Source organism: Heteronotia binoei, chromosome 14 (genome assembly GCF_032191835.1).
Source record: "Heteronotia binoei isolate CCM8104 ecotype False Entrance Well chromosome 14, APGP_CSIRO_Hbin_v1, whole genome shotgun sequence".
Classification (NCBI taxonomy): domain Eukaryota; kingdom Metazoa; phylum Chordata; class Lepidosauria; order Squamata; family Gekkonidae; genus Heteronotia; species Heteronotia binoei.
Window position 1 is genome coordinate 47,250,652 of NC_083236.1, and position 27,870 is coordinate 47,278,521.

At 43.3% G+C, this 27,870-nt stretch overlaps 1 protein-coding gene across 3 annotated transcripts in view; it reads left to right on the top strand.

The window, feature by feature from the left end:
- Window positions 1–27,870, top strand: part of ANKRD27 (ankyrin repeat domain 27) — an 87,412-nt gene that overhangs the window by 28,677 nt on the left and 30,865 nt on the right. For all 3 annotated transcript variants that reach the window (XM_060253590.1, XM_060253589.1, XM_060253591.1), the window contains exons 2-15: window positions 780–918; window positions 2,472–2,582; window positions 3,184–3,340; window positions 3,663–3,817; window positions 4,639–4,698; window positions 4,790–4,843; window positions 5,201–5,266; window positions 6,073–6,149; window positions 6,751–6,872; window positions 8,569–8,647; window positions 12,065–12,197; window positions 22,298–22,390; window positions 23,628–23,755; window positions 26,841–26,923. In XM_060253590.1, the coding sequence (XP_060109573.1) occupies window positions 817–918; window positions 2,472–2,582; window positions 3,184–3,340; window positions 3,663–3,817; window positions 4,639–4,698; window positions 4,790–4,843; window positions 5,201–5,266; window positions 6,073–6,149; window positions 6,751–6,872; window positions 8,569–8,647; window positions 12,065–12,197; window positions 22,298–22,390; window positions 23,628–23,755; window positions 26,841–26,923 (1,420 nt within the window). In that variant the 5' untranslated portion in view covers window positions 780–816. The remainder of the gene's footprint in view (window positions 1–779; window positions 919–2,471; window positions 2,583–3,183; window positions 3,341–3,662; window positions 3,818–4,638; window positions 4,699–4,789; window positions 4,844–5,200; window positions 5,267–6,072; window positions 6,150–6,750; window positions 6,873–8,568; window positions 8,648–12,064; window positions 12,198–22,297; window positions 22,391–23,627; window positions 23,756–26,840; window positions 26,924–27,870) is intronic.

Here is a 27,870-nt window from a genome sequence, read left to right on the forward strand (position 1 = left end):
TTGCGACCCCATGGACCAAGTCACACCAGGCCCTCCTGTCTTTCAGCATCCTCCGAAGTATGCTCAAAATCATGTTACTTACATCAGTAATGCTGTCCAGCCATCTCATCTTTTGCCATCCCCTTCTTATTTTGTACTCTTTCTTTCCAACATCAGGATCTTCTCCAGTGAGTGCGCTCTTCTCATTTGTTGGCCAAAGAATTTGAGCTTCAGCTTCAGCATCTGACTTTCCAGGGAACAATCAGGGTCGATTTCCGTTAGGACTGACTGATTTGATCTTCTTGCTGTCCAAGGGACTCTCATGAGTCTTCTCCAGCACCACAATTCGAAAGCATCTATTCTTTTGCATCCAGCCTTCCTTATGGTCCAACTCTCATAGCCATACATTACTACTGGGAATACCATTGCTTTGACTATATGGATTTTTGTTGGCAGGGTGATGTCTCTACTTTTTATTATACTGCCTAGGTTTGCCATAGCTGTTGATCATGTTTTGTCTGAGTTCTCCGCTGTGGCCTGTCCGTCCTGGGTAGCCCTCCATAGTATAACTCACAGCCTCATCAAACCAGTAGGCTTTGGCTAATTCTAGAACAAAGTGGTGCACCCTGTCTTTTTAGTGGGATTTGGTACTGAATGGGTTTTGCAGTCACAAGACTTAACTGACTTACGAGCAGCAGCAGAATAGCAGTTTATAGATCATGTGAAATCGTCTGTTTTCCCTGACACACTTTTTTTGGGGGGGGGTGAAGTGTGAAAATAACTCTTTTGCTTCTATTAAGGAAGTCTGTGCTTTGGGTTACTTGAAGGCTGGCCCATATGGCTGTGTATGATGAAGACCTCCTGAAGAATCCTTTTTATCTAGCTCTTCAGAAACGGCGTCCTGATCTCTGCAGGAAAGTGGCTGTAGTGCATGGAATTGTAAGTAAACTCTTTGCCTTCAAGAAATGGAGTTTTCGCAGATTCCAGAAAGTAGAATTTCATGTTCTTTGGGGCTAATTTGAACACTGAACTAAATATCTTCCCCTGTGGTAGCTGTCCATGTACAGAGTTACATTTACTCAGCAGTATGCTCTTTCACATTTGTATGCCATTGTGGGAGATAACTGACAGGTGTATTGCATGGAGATTGTATACAGTTGGTGGGAAGATGGAGAGAGGCAGGCAATCTTCGTCACTGTGCAGTGACAACACTTGTGGCACAACCTGGAAGCACTGGAATTGCACTGGGGTATTTTTGAACTACAAAGTTTTTGGACAAGTGCTAGAGCATTGACTTGGTGCAATGCTGATACTTCCAGGTCTCACCAGAAGTGATGTCGTTGCATGGTGATGAAGATCTCCTTTTGCTAGCCTGCTTCTGTCCTCTGACCAGATGAGTATTGGCAGGCATCACAAATAATTACCATGAGTTTGTCCAGCATTGTGGGTACCTGATAAGCCCAGCAGCTGGGGTGGCGTGCCCTATGTTGAACTGCTGCATTTGGACTACCATGTAGCGTTATGGTTTTCCACTGCGTGACAACTTAAAAATTTCAGCGTCCACCTCTGTTGTACAAGGCGAGTATATTTACAGCTGCTCTGGCCTCCAGTAGTTAAGCAAGTTTTTACCAGCAAAACTGCCTTTTTGGTCTTTACAACTGATTTGTGGAATTTCTGTTTGAGCTGTGGTTCATTGTTACAAGACTTAGTGCTGTACATGAGAGGAGAGTGCTGGACAGAAGATCTCCATGATCCCTATGAAGATATTATGATTTAGTGGCAGACTGCATGCTTTGACTGCAGAAAATCCCAGTTTCAAATCCCCAATTTCGAGATCTCTACAAGTAGGAAATGCCATTCTGTGCCCAGACAGGAGAGGTGATGTTTCGTGTTGTCTGCACTACCTGGCTGGCTGGACCAATGAGTCTATCATAATTTAACATAGAAAGTGTTTTGCCAGATGACTTTTTAAAAATTAACATTGAGCATCAGTGTGTCCTATACATCCATTCTTTTTGGTGCGTTAGGATTTTTGGAAGGGGGGTGGAGTTCTGGATTCTGCTTTGCATTTGTCAGTTACGTTTCTTCAGTTGGTGTTAAGAACTACCAAGGATGTTTATGCTGCTGTTTTCAGCTATTTGCTTTCATGGTGGTTGGGGTGATGGTGATTATTTTTCTGTTTTCTGTGAGCTCTTTGGATTTCTTTTTAAGGAAGAAAGACAGCACACAAATCTTTATGGTAACCCTTTATTGGCATCCCACCACTCCCTTTTATGGCAGGGCCGAAGGGTTAAGATACAAAATTGATGGTTTGTTTTGGATGCCATTGTGCAAGACATGATACGTGCATGCATTCTTTTCTAGTAGTGATTGAGGCAAACATCTCAGCAGTTAATGGGTGTGTTAGGACATGGCTGACATTTCATAGTGTGTCCTAGCAAAATATGGGTCTGGGTTGGTTTATGTCCCCTGATTTTTACTGCTGCTTTTAGGTCCTGGTTCCATGCAAAGGAAGCCTTTCAAGCAGTATCCTCTCATCTTGCCAGTTTGACTCCTATGTTCTCCAAGCAGCAGAAGAGAACTTCCAAACTTTGAATGGAAAGGTATCTAGTGGTTAATAACATCATTATAACAAATCTTGTATTGACAGTGGCAGCTGCTTAAGCCCCGATCGGTCTGATATGGCCTTACTAACTTCAGTGAATAAATCAGGGTCCCCCAGCAATGGTGCCTTAGAGTGCCATGGTCCCCTCTGACACCGTTCTCGGTGCTTCTAGAATAAGGGTGCAACAAGGTAGGGCTTTCGCCTGCCGAGGCTTCTGTTTAGCCCCTGAAGATCTGATTGACTGCAGATTTTTAAAGGCCTTGCTTTGGTAGCAGCTGCCACCACAGCAAAAGGATCTTTACTGTGGCAGCCATTTTGTGGCCGCTCCCACAACACTGTGTTAGAATTTCAAAGGTGCCCATAGGTTCAAAAAGGTTGGGAATCCCTGAAATAAATTAACTGTAAATAGTATTTGGGGGTAATAATGTGAGCCCCAGGAGGAGGAAAACCTGATTATTCCTATCCTAAAACCCTTGTTTAAATTTGCGCTTTTGTTAAATATTGCAAGATATCCTCTACAATGCCATGTTGATGACATTTTGGTGTGTTGCTTTATATACCAATATGCTCTGTCTTGGCCATTATCCCTGTCTCTGTAGGAAATCTCCATACAAGGCAATTTGATTGTACTTGGGACTGGCTTTAATCATCGTCGTTCAGTACCTGTTCTCTTTGAGGAAACTTTCTACAATGAGCAAGAGGAGAGCTTTAGTATCCTATGCATAGCTCATTCTCTAGAGAAAAATGAAAGTGTAGGTGAGTAATGACCCTTGCATCTTGTTTAACTCCCACCCCCCACAATATTCTACTTTTTATCGCTTGATTAGGAGACCTAATAAGGGAGGCCTGGAAAAACCTTGTGAACAAAGGGGAATGATGAATGCTGGGTTCACCCTAGCAGGCTTAAGTGAAAATCTCATAGTAAGCTTCACTTTCAGGGACCAGGAAGAGTCTTTCTCTCCACCTCTCTCCGTTAATTCATCAATATGGGAATCCTTAAAACTGTCTTTTGTGTGTCCGGCTTGTACAGTTCTAAAAGTAATTGGTGACTTTTCTGCATGCTGTTGTTCCATTTCAGAAGAATCCTTGACGCCCTCCAATTCCTATCCCCTGAAAACTATTGAAGATGTGAAGGAGTTCTTGGGAAAGCATACTGAGAAGTTTGACAAAGCGATTGCGTCTTTCCACAGGACTTTCAAGGAGCATGACAGGAAAAGCCTGCGGCACTATATAGTCAGTATTTCAATGTCTGATTTTGCTTGGATCGTATGGTGTTAAGTTTTTCTTCTTCCAGCTGATATAATAATGACAGAGGCAGGACTGTGAATCTTGAATGGGTTCTAGAGAGCTGGTAATAGTGGCTACAGTGTTTGGCTAGGACCAGAGAGAGCGGTGTTCAAAAATCCTAACATGGCTACAAAGCTCGCTAGGTCTCATTGGGGCAGATTTATTCTCTCAGCCTAACTTTCCTTTTTAATGGATTGGGTGTTGTGAGCATAAATTGTAGGATGGAAACATGGTGTATGACAGTCTTAAGCAATTCTTATTTGCTTCATCGATACCCCACTTTTCTCAGCAATGAGGACTCAAAGTGAGTGACATCATTCTCTTCTCCTCTATTTTATCTTCACAGTAACCTTGTGATGTAGTTTAGGCTGAGAGAGTGACTGGCCCAAGGTCACCCGGCAAACTTATGGGGAGGGGGATTTGAACTTGTGTCTCCCAGATCCTAGTCTGACACTCTTATTCCTACACCCCACTGGCTCTCAATCTGGTGGAAAAGTTTCTCCATCAGAGAAACATCTAGCACAAGGAAATGTGTGGATCAAGCCCAGAATTCTTAAAAAAAATCAAATCACTGTAAATAAAATGCTGTGGCTATGTGAACGAAAACTTCTTAAATTCTCAAGTAATGTGGCTACCAGTACACCTGGTTCAAGTGTGAGGCTTATTCTGCTCCCTTCTGCTGTATGCTTGCTGATTTATTTTTTTTAAATTCTTCCACTTGATAAGCATGTTGTGAAGAACTCCTCTATGTGCTTTTCCTCTTTCAGGATTCTGTAAATGCATTGTACACCAAATGTATCCAGCAGTTACTGAGAGACTCCCACCATGTGAGTGTCGATTGAGTATATACATACAATTAAGCTGCTACCTCTTTCTTAGATAGAGTGTGCTTAGTGTTTTTTCCTTTTCCGTATTTAGAGGATGCTGGCAAAACAGGAGCATCAAATGACTCTGATGAAACAAGCTGTAGAGGTAAGTGGAAATTCCCGTTTTTTGGTGGAAATTTCAGAATTACTTGGTATAAGAGTTGTTGCAGTGCCTGCAGTATTGGATTTAGCAAGCTCTACAGCCAAGGGGTCATTCATTCATTCAGTTTGTATCCCACTCTCTCCCACTAATGTGGGGCTCAGTGTGGGTTCCAACACATAATTAAGAAAACATAGTGTAAGAACTTGGGCTTTTTTTCCTAAGTGATCTTGAGGCAGTTAACGTAACTTGGCTTAATCTACTTCATTATGGGAAGACAGCCATTACGACCCTGAACTTCCTACGTGAAAGTTGGGGTTAAGTATCTAACCTTTTCTATATGTGTGCTTCCCTTCCACCCAGATGTATGTCCACCACGCTCTCTATGAACTGATCTTTAAATATGTGGGAACCATTGAGGCAAGTGAGGTAAGTATCCTGTCAGTTGTTGCACCAAGGGGGCTGTCCTCAGCCATCTTTCATTCTCTTTCTAGCACCAGGAGATAAAATTCACTCTGTCTTGTGACACTTGAAGTCTGCAAGCATAGTCAGCTTCAAGAGGGGATTGGATAAACATATGGAGCAGAGGTTCATCAGTGGATATTAGCCACAAGGTATAGATGGAACTCTCTGTCCGGGGCAAGTGATGCGATGCTCTGTATTCTTGGTACTTTGGAGGGGAGGCAACAGTGGGAGGGCTTCTAGTGTCCTGGCCTCATTGGTGGACCTTCTGATGACTCCTGGTTTTTTGGCCACTGAGTGTCAGAATGTTGGACTGGATGGGCCATTGGCCTGATCCAATATGGCTTCTCTTATGTTCTTATGTAAAGGAATACTTGAATCCAGGGAGGAGGTGGCTTTTTCTTTTTAAAAATGTACACACGTAGTATTGGGAGCCCTAAGAGCTCAGATCACCCTGAGCTTGGAAGCAGAGCAGGGTCAGTATTTGGATGGGAGACCACCAAGGAAGACTGGGATTGCAATGCAGAGGAAGACAAACAGCAAATCACCTCTGTTCCTCTCTGATCTGGAAAACCTCATGGGGTTGAACTTCACGGGGTCACTGTGAGTCAGCTGAGACTCAACAGCGCATTTTAACTTTTGCTTCTCTGAGCATTTCTACCTTAGAGGATTTGTAGTTGTACTGGGGGATATATGGAAAGTCTCCCAGGTGCACCCAGGAGAGCTGCTTCTCGCTACTGTATAAAATGGCTTTCTCTGTATTTCTTGGCTAGGATGCAGCTTTCAACAAAATCACGAGAAGTTTGCAGGATCTGCAGCAGAAAGATCTGGGTGTCAAGCCCGAATTCAGGTAAGCTAAGACACATCCACCTCCTTTGAAGGCTTTCCCAGCCAGTCTAGCTTGTCTTAAGCCACGGCAGCAAGCACTTAAGCCACGGCAGCACTTAAGCCACGGCAGCAAGCCAGACCTGCTTTCTCTTTCAAAGAGATTCTAGAGTTTTGTCATGCTCCTATATACTTCATGTTCCATTCTCAAGAACAAACATTCTGGTGTGGAGACCATGATCCTTGTACCTCAGTTGCCTTCACAGGAGAAGGTGGCTGAACAAGCGATACATTTCTTTTTGAAGGGCGTGAGGGTAACCTAAAAGGATACATATTTGCTGCAGCAGTGTATGAAAGACACTTTGCAGCTTTGGATGCACACTGGTGCATAATCTCAGTAAGCACAGCGCTTTTAAACACAGACTTGTGCTGTAGCTCATACTCCAAGCACTGTCAGAGCTGTACTTTTAGCAACTCAGTCTTAAAGTAAGCTTGGTGAAAACCCAGAACTTGATTGTCCCCGTGCTCTGGAGTGTGATGTCCAGTGAGCAGACCTCTAATGGCTATATACCTTTTGAACTGCTGTACAATTGTTCCCCCCCCCCTTTTGACAACCTGCTTTCCAGCTTCAACATACCACGTGCCAAGCGAGAACTGGGCCAGCTGAATAAGTGCACCTCTCCTCAACAGAAGCTCCTGTGTCTGCGAAAAGTGGTGCAGATCATAATGCAGTCTCCAAGTCAAAGAGGTTGGTAACCATGGCGATGGAATAGTACATGATTGCCTCCCTGCGCTTGAAAGCGCCCTCCGTGCACTTCTAAAAAAACAGAACGTTTCAGATGCTTTTTGCTTATTGTCACTTGAGCTTGTCTTGAACAGAAATATTCTTAAATATTCGGCGAGGCGGAATGTGGTGCTTGTATGGAGGTGAAAAGTGTAAAATGGAGATAGCTGTACCTGGCCCTGGTTAATCCAGTATTTTGCTGCATCCTAGGAAATGATTCACATGAAAAAGAGCTTGATAAAACTGAGAAGAACTAGCTCTGTCCCACAGACGTTTATTGGCTGATTAATTTGAAGTTTTACATATACTTTGTATGGATAAAGTGAGATCCCTAAATAAAAAATTGTATTTTGTCTTTTAAACATTCTCTTTTGCCATAGTGGGGAATGCCTGTGAAATTGTGCTTTTTTCACCCTTTTTAAAAATCTGCTCATTGAAGCAGGGGTCATACTGTTTCAATCTTCTAATCTGGCTAAGCTTTGCTAGTTATAATTTACCCAACTTTATACATAGGATCTGAGCAGATATTCTTCCTACCTGTTTCTGCTAATAATGGTGAAGGAAGACCCTCCCCTTCCCTGGCCGTTACAAATCTTGTACAGCAGCTCTTTGGACTTCTGAGCCATTGCGCACATGCCTTTTAGGACCACATGTGCTTGTGAACTTTTAAAATAAGTGCTGAGGTTTTCAAACTGGAATCCTGAACTTGGTGCTACATTTAATAGCTATTCTGCATTTGAGAAATGTAGCATAGTTTACAGGAGTTCTAGCTGGGTATTGAAATCCCCCCCCCATTTTTTTTTAAAGTGAAATACAAGCTCTGTCCTTTTATGCAGGGTGCATACTCTTTTTCTCCATTGATACACCACAGATCTCTACATGTATTCAGTACGGGGAAAAAACGATGCATCAATATTTTGGAGGCAATACATTGTAGAGGGTCTAATGGTGGCTTCACTTTCTGGGAAGGTGCCCATAACCCTCCAAAAATCTCTCTTCAGGTGTCTTAAACATTACTGAGAACTCCTTTTGTAGAGCATCATCTCTCCCCTCCTTTTCTGCTGCTGGCCTGCTTCTTCCAGGGGAGGAAATCTTTCTAGGCTTGAGACATCATACATTTGAGTTATAAGTTAATGCCAAAAGTAGAAGAAAATTGTTCTGGCACTCCACAGGTAGCAGGCATAAGGTAGACTCTCTTACTAATTGGAGTGCAAACTGCCTAAGTAATAGTGGCAGATGAATTTGAGATGAGGCATTTGGAGGATGGACATGTCTGATAATATGTATGTTAATAATGCTTGTACTTTTTTGATGTGGTTTGGAAAAGAAATAGCATCACAAAATGCTGAGGGTGGAAGAACACTGGTCAGTATTAATGAAGCGATTTAGCAGCATTGAGTTCAGCACTCCCTGGATGCTAAATGGAATCTGTCCTTGTTACCTGTAGCAACTGGACTCCAGATCCCTTCTTGCTCTGTTGCTGAAACCAACCCCTAGCATGCAGAAGTCTTTTTTTTTCCTGAGGTTTCTTCCGTTGCATAAAATAGCTCAGGGCTGAGGCCATAATATTTGCATTATACTTCAAAATGCTTTGTCCTAATGCTGAGATGCTAGTTCTTGAATGTAACTCCTGTTCTTGTATGGTGATTTTTTTCTTCAGTCAACATGGAGACCATGTGCGCTGATGACCTCCTCTCAGTCCTGCTGTATTTGCTTGTCAAAACAGAGATTCCAAATTGGTATGTAGTACATGCTTCTATCCTCAAGAAATTGCTGCTGTTGCTAAGTGTTGGTAGGAAAGCAAACTTTGGACATCTCTTCTCTGCTTAACTCCTGGGGTCAGGAAGGCCCTATCTTATCCCTTTCTGTTTAAAAAGCTCACTAGAAACGGTAATACGAAATCTTTGGTTCCTCTACTTGAAACTCTGGAGAGCCGCTGCTAGTCTGAGTAGATAATACTGACCTTGATGGGCCAATGGTCTGCTTCAAGAGAAGGCAGCTTCATTTGTGCTCTGCTGGTAGAAATAAACTTGGTGTAATAGGAATCCTTTGTGTTCTAATCTTTCCTTGAAGGTATCTGTAGCCAGTGTTCCCTCTAAGCTGCAGTCTTGTGAGCAAAAATTCTACTTTTTCTACTGGCATTAAAGTTGTGAGCTCCTGGCATTAAAGTTGTGAGCTACTGCATAAATTAGTGTGCCCTGGGGTCATCCTTCCTGAGCTAAGGCAAAAATCTGTGAGCTAACTCATTCTAACTCAGCTTAGAGGGAACACTCTCTGTAACTAGAGCTCTTCCTTTTTATTTTTATTTATTTATTTAGGCAATTTATATTCCACCCTTTCCCAAAATGGGCTCAAGGCGAATCACAGCATTCTAAAAACAGTATAAAACAACAGTTAAAAACCAAATCAATGTGAACAATACAGTTTGATAGATCTTAATAAGTTATAAATAGCAGCTCAGTTGGGCACATGTTATATAAACTGAGAGTCTAAAACAGAGTAAAATTCATGTTGGAATGGTAGTGCATAGGAGAAACCTAGACATGTAAACAACACATTCATGGCAAATTCTAGACTGTGAGTCTGGTCAGCTGCATCTTGCTTTTAAATGGGAGTAAAGACATAAATTTGTGACTTGAAAGGCTCAGAGAAACTGTCTTCATTTTCGGCTGTGCACGTTGATGGGAATAGTAGATTGTAACCTGATCTACAGATACTGATGCAAGAAGGAAGTGGGTTGATCTTGCCCCATTTCCTCCTTACTGAAGTCCCTTCATCTATAGTTTTTTGCCCAAGGCCCCAACTGCCAGCAGATTTTGCAGGACGGCAGGAGGAGGTTTGCTTTTGCCAGTAGAGCGTCTATAGTGTCAAAGTATAGAATCAGCCCCATGCAAGATTTGATGTTTTTTCTTTTTTTTGTTTAGTTTTAATCAGTGGGGGAAGGTAACAGATGGAAACTTTTTGACAAAAAAAGAACTGTAATCTTGCCTGCTGACACACAAACCCAGCAGTGCGGTTGTAGGCTCTGAGGTAAAGGTAGTCCCCTGTGCAAGCACCGAGTTGTTATCGACCCAAAGGGTGACATCATATCATGACATTTTCTTGGCAGACTTCATGTTATGGGATGGTTTGCCATTGCTTTCCCCAGTAGCCTCTTGAACAAAGCACTAATTGTTTAGATTTCAGCACTGGAATCATAGTCAAAGGATGTGACTTGGGAAAAAAGCCTATACAACTTAATGCTGAAGTCCATTTCTGTGAATTGTATATTCCCTAGTTGTATTGCCCTGGCAGCATGCATTATAACATTATGTAGTTATCTCTGTTGCCAGCAATGATTTTGTGGCCTTGTCAAACCCTAACATGAATCTGTAAAAAGGTCAAAGTGAAATCTTCATACCAACTTTAACACTGGAACCATTCAGATTCAAATCATTTTCAGGTTTGTTTGCTTCTGTTGGCACTAGAAACAGTTGTCTTTACAGCTTTCTCCCTGTATTTTTGGTTCATATCTAAAATGTGTTGGAGGTAAACAGCGGTTATAAAGCAGACCTTACGATTATTTTACTCCCGGTATAGTGCAACAGTAGTGCAACAAGAAACACACAAACTTAAATGCTTGCAGCAGAACTGGTGTATCAGCAAAGTGCTCTTTCCAGGGATTATGTATAGGGTTGCCAAGTCCAATTCAAGAAATATCTGGGGACTTCGGGGGTGGAGCCAGGAGCAAGGCTGTGACAAGAATAATTGAGCTCCAAAGGGAGTTCTGGCCATCACATTTAAAGGGACCACATGCCTTTTAAATGCCTTCCCTCCATTTGGAAATAATGAAGAATAGGGGCACCTTCTTTTGGGGCTCATAGAATTGAACCCCCTGGTCCAATCTTTTTGAAACTTGGGGGGTATTTTGGAGAGAGGCACTAGATGCTGTATTGAAAATTTGGTGCCTTTACCCCAAAAAACAGCCCCCCCAGAGCCCCAGATACCCGTGGATCAATTATCCATGATTTTTTATGGGAATAAATCTCCATAGGGAATAATAGAGTTCCCAGCAGACATTTCCCTTCCCTCCTCCCGCTTTCTGATGACCCTGAAGCGGGGGGAGGGCCTCCGAAGCGGGGGGTCCCCTGCCCCCACCTGGGGATTGGCAACCCTAATTATGTACCTTTAACAAAAGTTCTTATGTTTTTGTAATCTAGTGCTGGTTTAACTGTGTTTAAATCTGTGTTGTGCCTCCATAGATGTGTAGATATTTGGAATAAGTGCTGTGCAAATGGCAGTGTAGGATATTATTGCCTCAGGGCCATGGGCTGTTGGCTTTTTTTCTTTGTTTCAAGAGTAATTTGTCCCTAGATGGGGGCCAAAATATTACTTTTCTTGTCTTGCACCCAAAGTGTTCACTGCCCTCTAACTTCTGCATTCTGGACTGTGGTGTTCAAAAGAATAGTAATTATTTGTTTCCTGCAATGCGCTAGAGGTGCAATTTCAGGGTTGGGGGACAGGTGGAAAAAATGCAAATTTCAGTCTTACATGCAGAACTTACTCTGGTTTTCTGCAGGAGAATGGTGTTTTCTTGTCTCTTTTGTATGGAGGTATAACCATTGCCAATGAACTCATAATCTGGGTGGCAACTCTGCCATTTGTCTTTAAATGATACCCTGGAAAGCCATTAGTCAAAAACTCCCATTAGATTGAAAACTGCTTGCTGGTTAACCTGTGGCTAACTGCCAGACTGATTTCACACTCGCCTTACACCCCTCTCACGTTCGTCTTCTCAGCGCTGCTTTCTTCCCATTTCCCCACTATCTGCCCCACGGCTGCAACAAGGATTGACGTTTTCACACAGCAAACAGAAACTGGTCTTTATCAGTTTATGTTTGCTGTGCAAAAACGACGATCCTTGCTGTAGCCCTGGGGCAGATAGTGAGAAATCGGAAGAAAGCCACGCTGAGAAGATGAACGTGAGAGCAGCGTAAGGCGAGTGCAAAATCGGCCCCAGTCTTTGTCAATTTTTAACCTGCTGTAGAAACTTTACTGGATTCTACATTTCATAGCGGAAGCTGGGACCAAATTTAGACAATAAATGCAAATATGACATTTTTAGCAGATCTCTCCATTCAGTTTTTTTTTAAGTTTATGGAATTTTGTCTACTTAGGATGGCAAACTTGAGTTACATCAAGAACTTCAGGTTTTGCAGCTCAGCAAAGGATGAACTGGGGTACTGTCTGACCTCTGTGGAGGCTGCAATAGAATACATCCGTCAAGGAAATCTTTCTGACAGGCCAGCGGTGAGTGATGTTTTAATGACAGTGTTGCTCAAGATATGCTATTACAAGCTTACAGTGACTGGCTGATTGCCAGATGATTGTAGGATTGTCGTGTGCCCTAGATGGAGAGCATCTCAGAATAGCTAACTTACAGTGATATTTTTTTTTTTAAAAAAAAATTGCAGTAGCTTTGCTATTAGCCTGCTCAGAGTGCTTTATGGTCTTTAACACAAAACAGTTAAGTCCTAAATTGTTGAGAGGCTCTTTAAAGGTCAAATGCAGCCTTTTCTCTGCAGTGGAACCACAGAACATCAGAAATTTAGCTTTTATTTGCAGTTTATAAAATCTGCAGTTGGCAGGAGGCCCTGACCTGGATAACCCAGGCTAGCCTGATCTTTTCAGATCTCAGAAGGTAAGCAGGGTCAGAACTGGCTACTATTTGGACAGAAGACCACCAAGAAAGTCCAGAGTTGCTTTGCAGAGGGAGATAATGGCAAACCACCTCTGTTCGTGTCTTGCTTTGAAAACCCTCCGAGGTTGCCGCGTGTCATCTGTGACTTGATGTCATTGTCCCACCACCACAGTTATCCTCAATGTGGAATACTTTGTAAATGGGGCTGTATGAGGATTCATTGTAGTAAAAATAGCACTATTCTTTCCAGAATTCTGGGACTAGATGGCTGAGCTAAAGAAGTTCTGATGTATATGTAGAAAATGTTCTGAGGGTCACATGTGGGGAGGGGGAGCAATGTCGTCTAAATAACAGCAGACTCTTTATGGGCTTTTGTCAGTAAATCTGCAAGCAATAAGCTCCAACTTTGTTAGATTATAGCGTACCTCCACTGTGAGTGAAACTGCCATCAATATGGTAGATTTCTTTTTCTTCTAGCTAAAGTGCTGGCTAAGCCACTTGACAGAATAATTCAAAAAGCTTGGCCGGTAGGCTCACGGTAGTAAAAGATGCTTCTGGAGATCGGTGTAGGATTAGTAAAGAAGCTTGACGATATTAGTATATTCTATTTTTGGCTCCTAACTGATGGACTCCAGGCTTGTGCTTCTTTGCTCCTTTTGATGCTGACAACTGAAGCGCCAGTGCAAGTGAATAATCAGAATGACGGCCTGAAGGTTATACAGGTCTCGGTAGTCAGTACCAATGCTCCCTCTATGCTGTGGAGTCTTGAAAGCAACAATTCTGCTTCGTGAGCTACTGGCATTAAAGTTGGGAGCTACTGCATAAATTAGTTTGTTCTGGGGCCATTTTTCCTGAGCTAAGACAAAAATATGTGAGCCGGAGGCTAAAAAGCTGTGAGCTAGCTCACACTTACTCAGCTTAGAGCATGGCTATCTCCAGCCTTGACATGGCTACTTGAGTTCTGGCTCATTCAGGAGGATTAAGTTTTGGGGTGGGGGAAGAGCGATCCCTGATCATTTGTTGTTGACTGAAAAATATATCATGGTCAAAAAGGAACTCCTGCACCTTTTCCAGAGCCCCATGTGTGTTCCACCTCCAAGACGGAGCTTTTTAATGTTCAGTTTTGTCTCATTTACATCAATGGAGGGACTAGATCTATGCATACACCCGTGTTTCCCCATATACCTGAATGGGGGAATTTCACTGGCCCAGAAACTGATAGATCAGTGTGTTGGGTACGTGAATGATCTTTGGCCATATTTGCATGTACAAGTGTAGCCAAGATGCTTGCTTGCTTCTTGGGTGGTCAGAGAGGCTGTGACATTACCAATACTGGTCTGTTTAAACGTAAGAAGCCTTGGGAGCACATTTTGAGAGCAGACATGTTGCAGTGGTTAAAGCATCAGACCAGCAAGTAGGAGAACCGGGTTTGGATTCCCCACTCTATTGGGTGACCCTTGGACCAGTCACACACGCTCAGCCTAACCTACAGCACAGGGGATGTTGTGAGGATAAAACAGAGGGAGGGAAGATGGCTGTAAGCCGCTTTGAGTTCCCAAAGTGGAGTATAAGTGAAGTAATTAACATTTGGGGAGGGACGGTGGCTCAGTGGTAGAGCATCTGCTTGGGAAGCAGAAGGTCCCAGGTTCAATCCCTGGCATCTCCAAAGAAGGGCCCAGGCATGAAAAACCTCAGCTTGAGACCCTGGAGAGCCGCTGCCAGTCTGAGAAGACAATACTGACTTTGATGGACCAAAGGTCTGATTCAGTAGAAGGCAGCTTCATATGTTCATATGTTCAATTCATTAGACAAGCCTTTATTGGCATGTATAGACGTATACAATAGAAGGTCAGCCAAATTACAATTAAGAGAGTACAGAGTCCATACAAAGTAAGATTAGAAGCAAAGTTAAAAACAGAAATAACAGCATAATAAAGCCTGATATAGTATTACTTACCAGGGCATGTAACCATAACACTATGAAGAAACTTTGCTGCTATTTCAGTTATTTCAGTATCTAGGTTATTAAGCAAGAAAAGAACCTTAAAATCATCAGAAGTCTCTAAGAGTGGGGCTAATATGGGATATAGAAAAATCACAACGGGACGCCAGATAAAAAGGCCACTGAAGAACATGGGAGACAGTTTCAACACAGTCCTTCATACAAGGACAGCACCTGCTAGAGTAAGGAATCCCTTGGAATCTGCCAGATAAAATGGCTGAGGGAAGAATGCTAATTCCGGCCAAGGAAAGGGCTCTGCGCAGGTTTGGAACTAGGAGTTGGGAAGCTTGGATTCGGAACTATCCCTAAATTTAAGGGAGAGCAGGTTCTGTTGGCAAGGCTTATAGAAAGTTTGTAACTCTGATCCCAATAGACTAGACTTTATTTTTTAAAAAAGTCTCAGGCTCAGAAAGCATGGTTGTTCAGTTGTGCTCCCAGTGAAAGATCTTGGGGCACTAGAAACTCTTTAACATTACTGAAGCTGTCTGGAATGAAGACAGAGAGAGCACATGCTCATCCATGTTTTGATGTGTTCAAATTCTTCAAAAGTTTTTTTATCAGTATAGTTTCTCAGGCTAGATGTGATGGCCAAGAAGCATTTCTGGAGTTTCTATCCTTCCACAACTAGGTGCTCCTGCCCTGACCCGGAGGCTGAAGGATGTTCACGTGTTAGCACCATGAAATCTTCAACCGACCAACGGCAAAGAATTGGAATTTGGATGGTTTAATTTTCCCCCCAACTTGGAATGCTTGATATGGGTGGAAGTCTTGATGTGGGGAAAGGGGTGCCGACTTCTGTAAGCCACACCTCCAAAACCTGTTGCATTTTAAATTTATTTTTTTTACAGAATTTTCACTTTGCTTTTCAGTGGTGGATTTTTAAAGCAAACTTGTACCACTTGGCTCTTTTTTTTTAGGGGGCGGGTCCCTATTGTAGATGTGAATCTCAAGTGTTGCTTTGCTAAATATCATTAGATTGTTTAAAAAAAGTGTTAAGTGTCTTAAAGAAAAAAAAAAATCTCAGTCTTCTGTCTCCCAGAACTTTGTAGATTTGTTGATCTCTTACTAGCAGTTATTGACCCTGCTATCAGACTTCAGGACAGAAGTTGTTTGAACTATAGTAAATTATGGCCTTCTTGTAAAATGCATAAACTTCCTTGGATGACAAACGATGTGTGTATTTTTCCCCTCTTAAGTAAAGCTTATGTGAACAAAATGTGCTCCTTCTGTCTTAAGTCATTGGTCTTCTTTATAATGTTGACTAGGTTGAGATTCTGCTGAAATGGGTGCTTTTTTTAAAGTCTTCTGGTCTAGTCTGCTGTCAGTTTTGGATAGCTTAATCCTCCTGTAATAATAATGTATGACAGATGTATGTACAGAATTATCAGGTACAGGGGAGCCAGAAGCACGGGTGTAATATAAGCATGGCTTTTGTGCATATACAAGCTAAAGCCAAATACCTGCTGTCCTGGTGAAAAAAAAACTCTGCTTCTCTAACATTCCCAGTGACATGTCCTGTTTGTATGGGCAGAAGCAAGGCTACTACATTCTGTTCCACTTCCCCTCCACGTAGTGCCCAGTACACCAGTACGCCCTTTTTGTGGGGCACAGCACTGGATATTCCACCTTAAAGAACCGGTGTTACACTAGAAAACCCAAGCTCTCTGCGGCTCCAATTCAGTATGACTAATGGGCACACCAAACAGAACTCAAATCTCCCTATCTGACCGAGCTTTTCTCAGGGTTGACGTTAGTCATGGTGGTGACACACAGGCCTCATTTTGGGCAGAAGCTCACAGGAGTGGATCTCCAGAACCTCTAAATTTTATTGTGCTCTTTCTTTACCGCCCCTACTTGCTTCTGGGCTCCACTGTTCGAATCCCCTGTGAGAATTTTGCTGAACTCTTTAAGATTCGACAAACTTTCTAATATTTTTCCCTACAAAAATGGGAAAATAACCAAAACATATCAAGCAGACAGATGGAAATCTTCCTCATGCCACTGTGGCCACATAGGAGAAAGTAATTTTAGGAATATGATGGGAGTAAGGTTTTGTTACGACAATTATAATTCAAGAAGTGTTTTAAAGTAGATGCTGAGCTGATATAATTTAGTCCACCTTCTGATGATGTCGGGTGTGTGGCATATGCAGATGAGTTCTGCTAATGAGCTCCAGCACCTCTTTTCCTACAAAATTACCCCTGGTGACACATCTGTGTTTAAGCCTACATTTGCCCATAAAGGGAGGGGAACAAAGTTTGACCCTAAAAGATTATGCTGGTAGAGAGTTCAGGGTTTATCCTGCTCAACTTACTTCTTTTACCAAAGCTTGGTTGAGAAAATTACCTGGATACACTGTGTATGCATTTCATCTCATGTATGCCTAGCTGCTTAAATAGCCATGTACCCCACCTCTTATTTCCTAAATTAGAGAGAAGGTGAGTTTGAGGACTCAACTATTTTACTATCACATTGAAGTTTAATTTTCAGGGGGGCTCTGCTGGTTTTTTAATTAGGTTGGTTGTTTTATAAACTGAGTCCTAGTAAAGTCTAGGACTCAGTTTATAAAACAGTAGTACTGTGTGCTTTCCTGGGGGAGCCGGGGAAATATGCCCATGACAGTTCATTTGATGGTGTGGCTGGGTCAGTGTTCTGAACCAGGGCTTTTTTTTTAGCAGGAATGCAGTTCCAGCAGGCTTGGGGTCAGGGGGTGTAGCCTCATATGCAAATGAGTTTCTGCTGGGCTTTTTCTACCAAAAAAGCCCTGTTCTGAACCATCCCCAACCTGCTGAGAACTAGGTATTAGAGTAGAAGGCCATGCCATCAGGGCGAATGAATCTGTCTCTTCTGAGTAGCTGACTTCTGTTAGTGACGTCTAAGCCTGTGACTTTGTAAGGGTTAGAATAGTTTTAATTACAAGCACAGTCTGTTCTATTCAACATTTTTAAAATGTAATATCTGAAGATTGTCAGCATCACAGTTGATTTGAGTTATGACTTAGGGTTGGGTGTATGAGAGGCAGCCCCGAAGTTTCCCCATACATACCTATATTGAGCTAATATTGTCATTAACATATTTTGAAACAAATTAAAAAATAATGGGAAATAATTCTGGGACTAGCTATGATGTGGTGAAAAGGGAAAGGCAATACAATTGCAATTTTTTGTTTGTTTGTCATTAATAGTCTGCCTTTACCTGAATGGGCCAGACTAACCTGATCTCACAAGCTAAGCAGTATTGGTCCTGGTTAGTCCTTGGATGGGAAGACCACCAAGGAATCCTAGAGTTGCTATGCAGAGCCAAGCAGTGACTAAAGCCACCTTCATTTTTCATTTACTTTGAAAACCGTATGGGGGCCATGACTTGACTGCCCCTTTACACATACGCACATACACACTTTCTCATTGTGACTCAAGGAGGATTGTGCCATAGGAATCAATATAATTGACAAGATGGGACAACAGATAAACAACACAACAGGATTTAGATTTCAGACATCTGAACAGAGTTGGAACAAAAGGCTTTTTGGTGCTGTTCAGCCAACCAGCTTAAAGTGTGTTACAAGTGTCTCATTAAAAAAAAACTTTTGTATAAACCAGCCAAGGATGTCTAGCTCTACAGAACGTTGTACGTACATGTGAAAACAAAATCCTTTTCCTGTTTCCTCCCTCCACCCCGGCTGCTTCCTTTGGAGCTGTTGCTTTGTGGGGCAGCTCTGTCTTTGGTCTTTTGACCTTATTTGCAAGTTGCCTAGGCAGCATAAGAGAAAATGTTGTGCTTTAATCATCCAAGCATCAAACCACACTCTTCTGTCAGTATCACAAGGCTGTTTGTTCTAGTTTATCTGTAAGTACGTACAGAATAGCAGGAGTGTGATGAGCAGGCCATTGCTTCCTCTATACCCTGTGAACAAAATCCTGGCTTCCATTGCAAGCCTTGACATGATATGTTAGTTTGGGAAAGGAAGATGTGAATGACGTATACTGTCTGCTTTTTAAACTGCTGAAGGCAGAAAGGTTTTCCTTTGCAGTCCTTGACTGAGAGATTTGGCTGCCACATTCACCAGATGTGCAGATGTCCTTCCAGCCTTGCAGGAAAGATGATCTTTCACTTGGTTGAGGCTTCTGTTTTTAGCAGGGATGGCCAAACTTGCTTGATGTAAGAGCCACATAGAATAAACATCAGTTGTCTGAGAGCCACAAGACATGAACATCAGATGTTTGAGAGCTGCAAGACAGGAAAGAAGGAAGGCAAATAGATGGAGGAGGGGGAGGCAGAGGTGGAAAGAAAGCAACTTTTACTTTAAATGCATTCTCCAAGCTGCCAGCTGGCTTTGCTTGGAGAAGTGATTTTTTAAAAAAAAGCGTTCTCCAAGCTGGCTGATGGGGCTTCAAGAGCCACACAATGTGTGTGAAAGAGTCACATGTGGCTCCCGAGCTGCAGTTTAGCCACCCCTGGTTTATAGTAATGTGTGAAATGGTATTAAATATCCTCTTGTAAAACTCACTGCATATCTCCCCACTCATTAATACTTCCGTAGATTTGTCCCCCCACCCCCAATTCTGTGTACTTCAACAATACTTCATTAGAGCCTCATATATTTTTCCAGCTGCAGTCATTTTCCCTACAACATCTCATGCTGCCCCAGTTACATTTGGAAGCCCAAACTCTATGAGTGAGACCAATAAAAGACATAGCACTTGACTGATTGTATTACAAATTCCGTCTTCCAAATGTGGGTCTGTATATAGCCACAAAGCAACGTGAAAGCGGCTTTGATGCAGATACATCAGCCGAAGAAGGGACTGTTGGTTGTGTGACTCATAAGATGATGAATTACAGGAGCAGTATCAATTAATTTTAGCATATGAGAGATCCCAGTAGGCAGCCGTGTTGGTCTGAAGCAATAGAACAAAGCAGTAGACAAGTGCACCTTTAAGACCAAGCTTTTAAACCTTTAAGTTTTAAGATAAAACTTAGTTGGTCTTAAAAGGTGTCTACTGCTTTGTTCTTTAACATAGGAGCTCATCTTTTGACCAAAGCATGTCATGAGCCATTCATGAGCCTTGTTATCTGAAAGAGTGTAAATTTCTTTGTCTGAACATGTGCTCCAAACTGTGCATGTGGTCCTTGCCATTCCACAGAGCTGTTCAGTCTTCTGAGGTTTGGACAGTGTCTAGTCAATCCTTTGAAGAGTGTACTGTGCACCCAGCATGAAAGGGGTTCCTAACCTTTTTAAACATGTGGGGGTCTTTGGAATTCCGACATAGGGTTGTGTGCATAATCACAAAATGGCTGCCAGAGGCGGTACAGCCAGTCAGAAAACAGGCAATATAGGGAATGGAGACAACTATCAAATGTCAGAGTGATGGATTAAAGACAGAGTTTATATTTCAGAATCCCTGACCTAACCTGAATAACCCAGACAAGCCTGATCTTGTCTTGGAAGCTTAGCAGGGCTGACCCTTGGCAAGTACTTGGATGGGAGACCTCCCTGGAATACCAGAGCTGAGAGGTAGGGGCAGGCTTTATTCAGCCATCTCTCTGAATATACTCCAGGCCCCCAGTAGGGGTCGACAGAAGTCACTATGACTTGCATACACACACACACACAAATATTTCAGAAGCCCTGTTTGACAGGATGCCTTTTAATCAGGACAGCCAATCAGAAGCCCTGTTGCGCAGAAGCCCCATCTATCCACCCCCTATTTCTAGAAGTATTTGGTAGTCACCAGGAAAGGTGTTGTTGGAAGCCATAGCACCCATGAGCAATGTTGGAGACACTTGCAATACATTTGTTTCATTCCATTTCCCCATTTAGGAGCTGTATGCATCGTTAGGGTAGTATGGTCTACACACACTGACTCCACAGTCTGAAATTTTCACATAAGGAATTCTTCATCACAAGGTATAGCTGTGTGAAAACTGAATCCTGCGGGGACAAATTTACACATGGGTGAGAGGAAGGGACGATTAAGATCGTTTCTTGTCTAGGCAACTTCACACCGCTGCTTATATGAAAATGTAGGTGGGCAGCCTTATTTTTTTCCCTTGGAATTAGGAGGGTTTGCAGTTATAATTTGGCAACACACTTTTCACAGAAATTGCTTTTCCAGAAACAGCTGCACAAAGGAATTTAAAGCTTTTGTACTGTGCCCTGGAGTTCATTCTATTCCTTCCAAGAATGAAAAGCATTCCATTATCTTAATCGTCACTCATATATTTTTGCAGCCCTGTCAGAACTTTTGACCCAGAGATACGTGTTCAAGGGCACAGTGCTTTCGATCAAAGGCTGGCCTGTGCCCTTGAGGTGAAGCTGTACCCCCCACACCTTAAACGCACCTATCAAGTTTTGTTACCACTTTATTTTGAACATATTCTTTTTTCCTGTGCTCTGGTCAAAGAAAGCTTTTTTGAAAAATGGCAGTGTAACAATAAAAGTTTAAAGCCAACAGAATCGTGACGTGAAGCTGTTGTTTTGAAAACCGATAACAGTGAAATCATAACCAGGAACACGGGCTCCCACCTAAGGTCTTTTGTCTCTGAGTTAACAACCGAAGCCATGATTTTTTTGGTATGTGCCAAGTGCCTTCAGGTTGCTTCCGACTTAGGGCAACCCTCTGAACGAATGACCTCCAAAACATCCTCTTGTTAACAGCCTTGCTCAGTCTTGCGGACGGAGGGCCCTTGTGGCTTCTTTTATCCATTTCCTGCAGGGTCTTCCTCTTTTCCTGCTGCCTTCAACTTTTCCTTTTGAGAGCTAGTTTGGTGTAGTGGTTAAGTGTGCGGACTCTTACCTGGGAGAACTGGGTTTGATTCCCCACTCCCCCACTTGCAGCTGCTAAAATGGCCTTGGGTCAGCCATAGCTTTCATAGGAGTTGTCCTTGAAAGGGCAGCTGCTGCAAGAGCTCTCTTAGCCCACCTACCTCACAGGGTGTCTGTCGCGGGTGGTGGGGGGCGGGAAGGTAAAGGAGATTGTGACCACTCTGAGACTCTGAGATTCAGAGTATAGGGCGGGATATAAATCCAATATCATCTTCCTAGCATTACTGTCTGTTCCAGTGACCCTTGTCTTCCCAAAATGTGACTGAAGTACAGAAGCCTCAGTTTAGTCATTTAGTGTGTGTGTATATATATATATTTTTTTTGGGGGGGGGGGGAGGGGTGGAATTACCCAGAGGCCTTAAATTGTTAATCCCTATCTCTTGGAGTTGGTGCCAGACATTTTCAATAGGAGTTCAAAGGAGCTTTTAGTGTTCTCTTCTCCCTTTTATCCTCACAACAACCCTGCCAGGTAGGTTAGGCTGGGAGAGTGTGACTGTGACTGGCCCATGGTCACCCAGTGAGCTTCCATGGCAGAGTGGTGATTTGAATCTGGGTCCTCATCGGACCTTGCAAGCACTACACCATCTCCACTCTGCTATTGCTTCTATCCTAGTTTGCACATTAAAACTGCGTACTTACTTGGGAGTAAATGCTATTGAACTTAGTGGGACTTACTTTTGAGTTGACTTGCTTAGGATTGTCCTCGTTGGATGTGTTCACATTACACTAAATGTGTTTTGCGACTGGATTTTTATTCCATAAGAATAGAAAGAATCCACTTGCAAAACACGTTATTTAGTGTTGTGTGAACGCACCCATTGTTGAGCAAACAAGCATTAGAAAGATGCATACATACTGAATATCCGTTCTTTCTCTTGTAGGGATCTGAAGGGTTTAGCGAGAAGCTGTTCTTAAGACAAAGGATGAATTTGCTCTCTCAGATGTCTACAACGCCAATAGACTGCTTGTTTCAGGTATGAATTACTTAACTAGTGTATCAGCCCCGTAAGGTGACTTCCTTGGAAGCTTTAGAACCCCTGATAGTCCACAGTAGCCGTTTTGTGGGGGGAGGTTTTTTTTTTTGGCAGGCAAAATCCTTTGCAGTCTCTCTGGCCTTGACTCAATGGCAGAGGCATCTGGATCATCCTTGGGTCAGGATGTATTGGCTGAGTTATTGGCACATGCAGGGATGTGGGCAGGATAGCTGGTTCTGTTTACCCCGCAAGCCTGTGTGCCTGGCCCCTGTATGTGTGGTTAAAGGCCAGGAAACCAAGGGCTGTTTCATATTCTCATTTTCCTTGCTTGTTTGTTCCTATTGCTTTGGGCGAGGGGGTCTGTTCCACATGTGTTTTGCTCCGTCTAGCAGTTGATTCTGTATTATGTTGCTTTATGTCTGGCATATCTCCCTGCAGAATTAAACTGCAAGTTTTTATGCTGGATATAAAGCAATGTAATAGTGAATTGACCAGTAGGGGGGAACAAAACACGTGCAGCACATAACCCTCCCCTTAAGCAACAGGAACACCAATGAAAATGCAGAAAAAGCAAGGCAAAAGTGATGTGTACATAAGGCTTCAGTGTTTCCTCCCCTCCATTTTTTAAAAAAGGATATTTTAGCATTCTCTTTAAAACAGGGGTAGCCAAACTTGTTTAATGTAAGAGCCACAAGGAATAAATCTCAGATGTTTGAAAGCTGCAAGATATGAACATCACATGTTTGAGAGCCACAAGACAGGAAGGAAGGGGAGGGGAGGGAAGAAGGAAAGAAGGAAAGAAGATGGGGAGGGAGGGAGGGAGGGGTGGAACAACGGCAACTTTAACTTTAAATGCATTCTCCTAGCCACCAAGTAGCTTGGCTTGGCAAAGTGATTTAAATAGAGAAATGCCACACAATATGTGTGAAAGAGCCACATATGGCTCCCGAACTGTAGTTTGGCCTCCCCTGGTTTATAACCTGTTGCTTTGTTGTTTGTATTGAAGTTGCTTCTGCCAGTCACAGTTTCCCAGATACATGAATGCAGTTGAAAAGTAAGGGCAGAAACGGATGGCCCACAGTGGTGGCACAAACCGATACATGCTGTAATATGTGTAGCAGCCTGGAAATGTTTCTGCATTTGGGCTGTCCTCCTCCTCCATCTCCATGCCCCACCCCAGTCTCTTCACTCTTGGTTTTGTACCAACAGCTGCCTTACTCTTTCACTTCCATTGTAGCACATCGCTTCGGGCAACCAGGATGAAGTCGAGCGCTTACTGAGCCAAGGGGACAGTGATAAGGACACTGTGCAAAAAATGTGCCACCCGCTCTGTTTTTGTGACAAATGTGAAAAGCTAGTTTCTGGGTAAGGGCCATGTTTTTGTTCTGTCCCCCCCAAAAAAGAAAAAAATTGAAAGGACATGCAAAATGTCACTGAGAGCTGATGCAGGAAGAAGTTGCCACTCTTTCTAGTGCTGAAGATGAGTGGGTGGGGAAGCAGGGGTGAGATGCTAGCTTAGAATAAAGATTTCATGGCTTTGCAACAGGGTTGCCAGGCCGATTCAAGAAATATCTGGGGACTTTGGGGGTGGAGCCAGGAGCAAGGGTATGACAAGCATAATTAAACTCCAAAGGGAGTTCTGGCCATCACATTTAAAGGGACTGCACTCCTTTCAAATTCCTTCCCTCCATTAGAAATAATGAAGGATAGGGCACCTTCTTTGGGGGCTCATAGAATTGGACCCCCTGGTCCAGTCCTTTTGAAACTTTGAGGAGAGGCATTGGATGCTATGCTGCAAATTTTGTGCCTCTGCCTCAACAAACGCCACCCCCCCCCAGAGCCTCAGATACCCACGGATCAATTTTCCATTATACCTTATGGGAATTGGTCTCCATAGAGAATAATGGAGTGCCCAGCAGACACCCCCCCTATGACCCTGAAGCAGGGGGGGGCCTCCAAACCAGAGGATCCCCTGCCTCCAACTGAGGATTGGTAAAGGGAGAGAGGTCACTTGTAGGATAAAGACAGCACAACCGAAGTTATAGTGACCAAATAACTAAGAATGTATTGAAACAAAATCATACAAATATGAACATATGAAGCTGCCTTATACTGAATCAGACCCTTGGTCCATAAAAGTCAGTATTGTCTACTCAGACTGGCACCGGCTCTCCAGGGTCTCAAGCTGAGGTTTTTCACAGCTATTTGCCTGGACCCTTTTTTGGAGATGCCAGAGATTGAACCTGGGACCTTCTGCTTCCCAAGCAGATGCTCTACCACTGAGCCACCCCTCCACCAATAGAAGACTAAATAGCAATAACAATTCCCCAAAAGTTTCACAGTTTCATCAAAGGAGTCCCAATGAAAAGGAGATCAACTTGATTATTCCTGCTTTGAATCCTGTTATAGCAAAGGGTGCTCCAACCATATATCTCAACCAAAGGCAAAAGCTCAGAAAAATATCAAAGTGTTTCTGATGCATCAATAAATTGCAAAAAGCTGCAAAACCCAAAGGATTGTTTTTCAGTGCATCCAAAGACTGCACATAAAATTCCCAATGGACAAATGGGACAGAAAGTCTCGGCACTAAACTCCAAGAGAATAATCCAGTCGACCTTCTGTTCATTGGGACTCCTTTGATGGAATTGTGAAAATTTTGGGGAATTGTTATTGCTATTTAATCTTCTGTTGAACATATTTGTATGATTTTGTTTCAATACATTCTTAGTTACTCAGTCACTATATCTTTGGTTGTACTGTCTTTACCCAACTGAGGACTGGGAACTCTACTCTGCAATGATGCAGGCTCCGTTGGTGGTAGAAATTTAGAGCTTGGTTGGGACACGCTTATGCAAAGAGAGTGAAAAAGAAGAGAGACCTGTCAGAAATCACACGAGGTACTGAGTACCAGAGGCCACAGAAAGAAAAGGGGGGGAAAGCCATTGTCCTTAATTGTGTTAAAAAAATTGCTATGCAGACAATCCCAGTTAAGTGTACCAATTTCTAAATGTCCTGATAACCCATAAATAGCAAACAATCCCTCATGCCTGTAAAGATGAAGAACAGCCACACTGGTGGTTTGAACTTTAATTAAAATGAAGGTTTATTTGAATGCAGTGATGAACAAATAAATTCTGTAATTCATCTCCTGTGCAGATTTCATTTGAAGCTGCACCAGTCTGCATGTAGCCACTTTGCTTGCGTATCCAAGGCAATTGAGGTCTAAACGAGACCCATGATCAGTATGGGGACTTAAGGGCAGATGGCAGCTGTGAGTTCCCAGTGGGAACTAAATTCTGAAGAGCCCCAGAGGCTGGATTCAGGTCAGGAGCATGGTGTAGGGAGAGGAGGGGCTTCAACCTCCCCCCCATGCTGCTTTCCTAACCTGAAATGGCCCAGGAGGTGTTATTTGCCTCATTGTGCAGGGGTGTGTGTGTATATTATCAGGACCGGATCTACATGTTTTTTAAGGGGGGGGCAAAATTAAAAAATGGTGCCCCCCTTATGGGCCATTCTATCTTATGGTCCTATAGAATACAGTGGACTCCATATCCAATTTGGCGCCCCCCCTCCATCAGCGTCTGGGGCAAGCACCCCCCTCTGCCCCCCCCCCCACCGATCTGGCCCTGGTATATATACATTGATTCAGGGCTTTTTTTTGTAGCAGGAGCTCCTTTGCATATTAGGCCACACACCCCTGATGAAGCCAAACCTCCTAGAGCTTACTGTAGGCCCTGTACTAAGAGCCCTGTAAGCGCTTGGAGGATTGGCTACATCAGGAGTGTGTGACCTAATATGCAAAGGAGTTCTTACTACAAAAAAAAAGCCGTTCATTGAATACTTGAAAGCACAGACCCCATACAGGGCAACTAATACCCTTCAGGCCATTTGGGGTTAGGAAAACACTGTGTGTGGGGAGGGTGATTGAAGTCTGTCCTCCCCTTGCACCACTAAAAAGGTAAAGGTGGTCCCCTGTGCAAGCAACAGTTGTTTCCAATTCTGTGGTGACATCACATCACGATGTTTTCATGGCAGACATTTTACGGGGTGGTTTGCCATTGCCTTCCCCAGTCATCTACACTTTCCCCCCAGCAAGCTGGGTACTTATTTTACCAACCTTTCAAGAATGGAAGGCTGAGTCAACCTTGAGCTGGCTACTTGAACCCAGCTTCTGCCAGGATCGAACTCAGTTTGTGAGCAGAGAGCTCGGACTGTAGCACTGCAACTTTACCACTCTGCACCACGGGGCTCTTCCTTGCACCATTACCTTGATTCAAATCGGGTCCCTGTGGCACTTCAGAACTGAGTTTCCTCTAGGAACTCGCAGCTGCTGTCCAGCTGCAAGACCCTGCAGTAGCCACGTGTTACATGTAACATAACATCTATTTGGGGCTTGGATAAGACCCACACCAATAATTTCATTTGCTAATAACATCCTCTTTACTTTAAGGAAGCTGAATGATCCGTCCATTGTCACGCCTTTTTCTAGAGATGACCGGGGATTCACTCCACTCCATATAGCTGCTATATGTGGTAAGCAGAGCACATTCTTTATTAATGGATTATTGGATTATTGTAGCAGTTCTCAAAATTTCTACCTGCTTTAGGGAATGTCTTCCATGGAGGAGAGAACTATCAATGATTGCTAGCCATGGCAAGCGAAAGGGTACTCTAAATTTAATGGCAGTGACTCTCCTGACAGAGCAGTTCCTCCGTGGAACAGGCTTCCTTGGGAGGTGGTGGGCTCTCCTTCTTTGGAGGTTTTGAAGCAGAGGCTAGATGGCCATCTGACAGCAATGCTGATTCTGGAAGTTAAGTATGCAGGGTGTTGGACTTAGATGACCCCGGAGGTCCCTTCCAACTCTATGAGTCTATGAAACCCAGTGCTAGGAGGCAACATTGGGGAAAGGCCTTAGCTTCTGTGTCCTGTTTGTTGGCCTTCCAGGACAACTGATTGGTTCTGCTGTGAAACAGGTTGTTGGGCCAGATGTATCAGTGGTCTGATCCATCAGGACTCTTGTAATGTTCTTTTTCCACAACAGAATTTCTGATCATACACATCACAGGATTCTGGAGTACAGATCTCGTCACTCCACTTTCATCAAGCCTGTGCTTTGTAATGTGCTCAGTGCATACCTGCAGCTTCACACAGCAAGGAAAGAGTTTTTTAAATGGCAAACCTCACCCTTCCCAGGCTCCACACCCAAATCTCCAAGAACGTTCCAGCCTGGAACTAGCAGCCCTGAGGCTTGATGACCTTTGAGCTTTTCCAGCTCCGGGACCAGCTGAGCCTAGGGAATGGGAGAACCTCTCTAGAGCCCTCCTTAATCTTTTCTGCAGCGTGAAACATGCAGCTGCAGCATCTGGCCTCGGTATGTCAATCACACTGCTGATTTTACAGTCACAAGCAAGTCCATTATTCTGGGGCTTTCGTAATTACTTTGGCCTTTTGCAAGCCCTGGAGAGGGCTGCTTTTTCGG